Genomic DNA, 4,588 nt, shown 5'->3' on the forward strand with positions numbered 1-4,588 from the left:
TTCTTCTCCTTTTTCTTCCTCATCCGCCTCAAAGATGTCGTATTTGTCATTCCAGGTATCATAATGGGATTCGCCTGTTTATTTAGTAAAGATCATTAAAAAACAGACAGAAAAAAACAGCCTCATTCCCAACCAATAATGCCACCCACATCTACTCTCAGGATAAAGAGGGGGACATGAGTAACTACAAAGCCAGTAATTAGCTACCTTCCTCCTGTTCACGCTACCCCTTCCCTAATCTTCACACTTCTGCCACCTGCTCATTCCCACAGTGACCTTTCTCTCCCCTTCCCAGCAGATATCCCAAGCAATGATGTTCACTTCTTCTCCTTTGAAGAAGACATCAGAAGCTTTGGTCCCCTTTGCATGCATTACACCTCGGGCAGGACCTGGGCAGGAAGATGCCTGTTTGCCTCAAGCACGAATTCCATGGTTAATTTTTCTCAAGCCATGAATACTAACACTCCCTTCCCAGCACGGGCTCCCAAACTAGTCCATCTATGCAGAGCATCAAACTCCTAAGAGCCTTGACACCTTTTAAAGCCACAAACAAAATGAGCAACACCATTTGCTTGTTCTTTCACTGTCTATTAGCTCCCAAGCTCTCTTTTAGACATCTGGGCTACATAGTGAGCTCAAGGCCAATCTAGGCTACATGAGACTGTCTTAAATCAAAAACTAGTAAATATTGTTATAGACCCGGCCTCCATCACAGGGATCCCCCTGCATCTGCCTCCTGAGTGCTGGGAGTCAAGGCTTTCCCCACCACTGCCTGGCATGAACCAAGTTTTTAACCAGAGCCATTTGACCTCAGAGGCATCTCTCGCCCAGCCATGACTTTGCCCACTAGAGGCCAGCACTGAGCGGAGTCAATTGTTGCACCCAGAGAAGCCCTGGCCTCAGCCTCCCTCTCAGTGACAACAATCTTTGTCCTTATTTCCTGCCTCCCAACTGCTGCCCAGCACCAATCTCCTCATCTAGGCCCCTAGAGCTTGTTTCCTTACCCTCTGAGGTCATGGCTTGCTCGATGACTTCCTTTTTTGGTTCTTTTTCTGCTGTCGCCTGTGCTGCCATCTCTTCTCCTGCTTGGTTCTGGGCTGCTGCCCTAACTGCTGGCTCCCGCATGTAAAGATGTGGCTCTGGCAGGTAACGATCTGCTGCTTCCTCGAAGTCTGGAGGCTCCTCCAGCTCCGGAAAGGTGGAGATAATCTCTGGCAGGCTTCAGGCCAGGCCTGGAGAGTATGAGGCCCGGGCCTCATGGGCCTCATACTCTGCGGCCCTCACTGTGGATGGAATGGGCCCGGATGGAACTTGGACCTGACTCGAGTGGCCAGAAGCAGAAGGGCCAGGTGTACCCATCACTCCTGCGTTTTCACGGGGGCGCCTGATCGTGGCATGGTCGTTGTAATAGACACGGTTGAGAATGGCATGGATCACATCCATAAACATAAATCGGAAGCCAGCCATTGGGAATCGATGGTCAGCCACCATTTCCTGATCTCTTATGTTTTCCATCTCCTCCCCTGCTCCCTCCTCCTCAACAGGTTCAATATCTGAGTCTTCCACAGCATCTGAGCTCTCTCTCCTATCACCCGCTTCTTCCTGGTTTCTTTCGGGCCCAACATTGTCCACCCTCCTAGGATGAAAGGCCAGTATTTCTTCAATGGCAGGTGTGGCAGAGGCCCCATCGAGGCCGGACTCATTGCCTATCTCGCTGCCCCCTGCAGCTTCTTGTACCCACTCTCCCTCAAGGGTTACTGGGTTCTCTCGGGTCTCTCCGGTTGGATCTTGATCCCCTGGGGCAGACATGACACTCTTAGATTCCTCACCAAGGCCTTGAGTGAGTAGTGTTAAGGACGACAATGGCTACCTGGACCGTAATGGCCGGGACGATGTTAGATGACTGCGGACGACGACGGCAGGACAAACAGGAAGTTGCTGGTCCCAAAGGACAGTCGACAGGGGCGTTAGAGGAGAGGGGGCTTTGGAAGAGACAGTTGGAGAAAGGACAAAAGTCTATGATGGTACCTGAGGTGTTCCCATGGAAGCAGTGCGGACAGGAGAGGAGAGGAGGCCAAACAGGGTGGCGGCCAACCGGCGAGGCTCTTCTAACATCCGGGGACTAGATAGGAAGTCCTCATGTCACAGCTTGTAGGGGCGGGGCTTAGGAAGGTTAATAAACGGCTTTGTCACCACATAGCTTTAAGATGATTTGTTGTTGTTGAAAAGAGAAGATTGCCATGGCCACCATCCAGTGATGGATTGAAATTCTACCCTTTCTAGAAGACACCCTCCTTTGTTTGTTTGGGTCCTTAGAAAAACAGGGCTCTCCTTATGTTAAAGTCTGTTCTATCCCTCCTCTCCCCTCCTGTTTTAAAGCTATCTGTGCCTTTGTATGTCAAGTGAGTGCTGGAACCTAATGGGATCAAAAGAGGGCATAGTATTCCTGCTAGAATAGTCTTAACCTCATTTATGAGCAGGGAAGTCAGTGCTGGGAACAGAACCAGGGTCCCCTGGAAGAGAAGCAAGTGTTCTTAGCCACTGAGCTGTCTCTCTCCTGGCCAAACCCTATCCTCTTCATTCTATGGTTATCAGCTAAAATATTGTTATCCTATATGAAGGATCCTAAATCAGGGAAGCTTCTGTAGTCTAGAGAGTTTTTCAGGCTCTCAAGTTCCCAAAGAAAGTTAAAATTTGTATTATCCATTTCCACTTAAGGAAAAAGAACCAAATTTTCACAAACACTTTAAATTTAAACACAATAAATATATTTACTTAAAAAGGAATTAAGCTAATGGAGGGCAAGAACTGAACTCTTGGTGGGCCAATATTGCCTAAATGGAGTTTAATTTTTATTGTTCTCTTTCATCAAAATTAATTGTAAGTGTTCATCTGTTGATTTGTGTATATACATATATATGTGTGTGTGTGTGTGTGTGTTTGTGTGTGTGTGTGTGTGTTGTGCATTCTGGAGGGGGCTAGAATGGGCTACGAGGAAGCCCTTATTACTGCTGGGTAAGGATTTCAGGTATGGCCAGATGGAGGAGACATGCCTACAACCCTGTAAGTAATTACTCATCTGGGCTCTGTGAGGAAGCCTAATAAACTCATTCGTTCCCTTGAATAAACTTTGGCTGAATTGTGACTCTGTTTTTTTCTTGTGATCCCAGGAGCAGGGGCAGACATTTCTTCATGTCTACCTCAGAGAAAGGTGATTTAGCAACACTTGGCATTGTCGATAAGATAACGACAGAAATAAGTATAAACTGTGAAGTGAAATCGCAAGTTACATTGTCTCTCCTGTGGAGAATGAGCCAAGCGCCGAAATGGAAGCTGTGTGAGGGATGAACGTTTGCACAGGGAATTTCGATGCAGTGGTCTGTCCCTAATGGCTCTGTAGGCACAGTGCCCAGGACATGGAAAGTGCAGAGAGCACTGATGCGCATAAGTAAGGTGGCATAAGTAAGGTGACACCCTCTGAGGCAGGAACTGTTGGGGGTGAGGGGTGTGGGGTGGTGTTGTAATATGAGCGGCAGGGCTGCGTCCCCGGCACCCGGCCACCTGCATGGCTTTACCCAAAATAATTACACGGAAACTGTATTATTTATTTATTTATTTATTTATTTATTTATTTATTTATTATGTATACAGTATTCTTCCTATGTGTATGCCTGAAGACCAGAAGAGGCCACCAGACCTCACTACAGATGGTTGTGAGCCACCATGTGGTTGCTGGGAATTGAACTCAGGACCTTTGGAAGAGCAAGGCAATGCTCTTAACCGCTGAGCCATCTCTCCAGCCCCGGAAACTGTATTCTTTTAATCACTGCCTGGCCCATTAGTTCCAGCCTCTTATTGGCTAGCTCTTACATATTGATCTAACCCATTTCTAATATTCTGTGTAGCACCATGAGCTGGCTTACCAGGAAAGATCTTAACCTGCGTCTGTCTGGAGTGGGAGAATCATGGCGACTCCTGACTTGGCTTCTTTCTCCCAGCATTCTCTTCTGTTTACTCCACCCACCTAAGGGTTGGCCTATCAAATGAGCCTAGGCAGTTTCTTTATTAATTAACCAATGAAAGCAACAGATTAATACAAGACCCACCTCCATCAGGGTGGAAAACCAAGGATGGTATCTTCTAGGTATTATGAAATGGCATACTGCTTGACAGGTGGCTATGATGATGTTTTGAGAACTGTCCAGGGTCTGCAGCAGACAGTTAAGTCCTGGGGGCTGGGCGTTTTGTATGGAGGTGTCAGCAAGCTGCTGCATGGGCATCCTGGCTGCTAATATGAGTAACAAGGGATCTAGCCTCTATCCAAGGTGGAAGGCATCCTTGAGGGAGACTGCAGTGTGAGATCAGAATTGAGTGAGAAAGAGATATGAAGTTGGGGGCTTTAGCATTAGCTTCTTAATTAGTGGATAAATTGGATCAAAGTAACGGAGAAATGGAGGTATTGGCCTGCCATTTTTTCTTTATGCCTAGATGTCGAAAATGGGAAAGAGGCCCATATTAAGCCAGTAATATAAAGCCCCCTCCCAAACCCCAAACCTATAATCTATGGTGGGGGCAAGATAGCAAAGAG

At 47.2% G+C, this 4,588-nt stretch overlaps 1 protein-coding gene across 1 annotated transcript; it reads right to left on the bottom strand.

Moving 5' to 3' along the window:
* Positions 1-1,221: 1,221 nt before the first annotated feature.
* On the bottom strand, positions 1,222-1,809 carry LOC130868617 (cancer/testis antigen family 47 member B1-like). The gene has a single exon (XM_057760773.1). The coding sequence runs from the start codon at positions 1,807-1,809 to the stop codon at positions 1,222-1,224; it is 588 nt and encodes a 195-aa protein (XP_057616756.1).
* Between the last annotated feature and the right edge of the window lie 2,779 nt (positions 1,810-4,588).

This window comes from Chionomys nivalis, chromosome X (genome assembly GCF_950005125.1).
Source record: "Chionomys nivalis chromosome X, mChiNiv1.1, whole genome shotgun sequence".
Lineage (NCBI taxonomy): Eukaryota > Metazoa > Chordata > Mammalia > Rodentia > Cricetidae > Chionomys > Chionomys nivalis.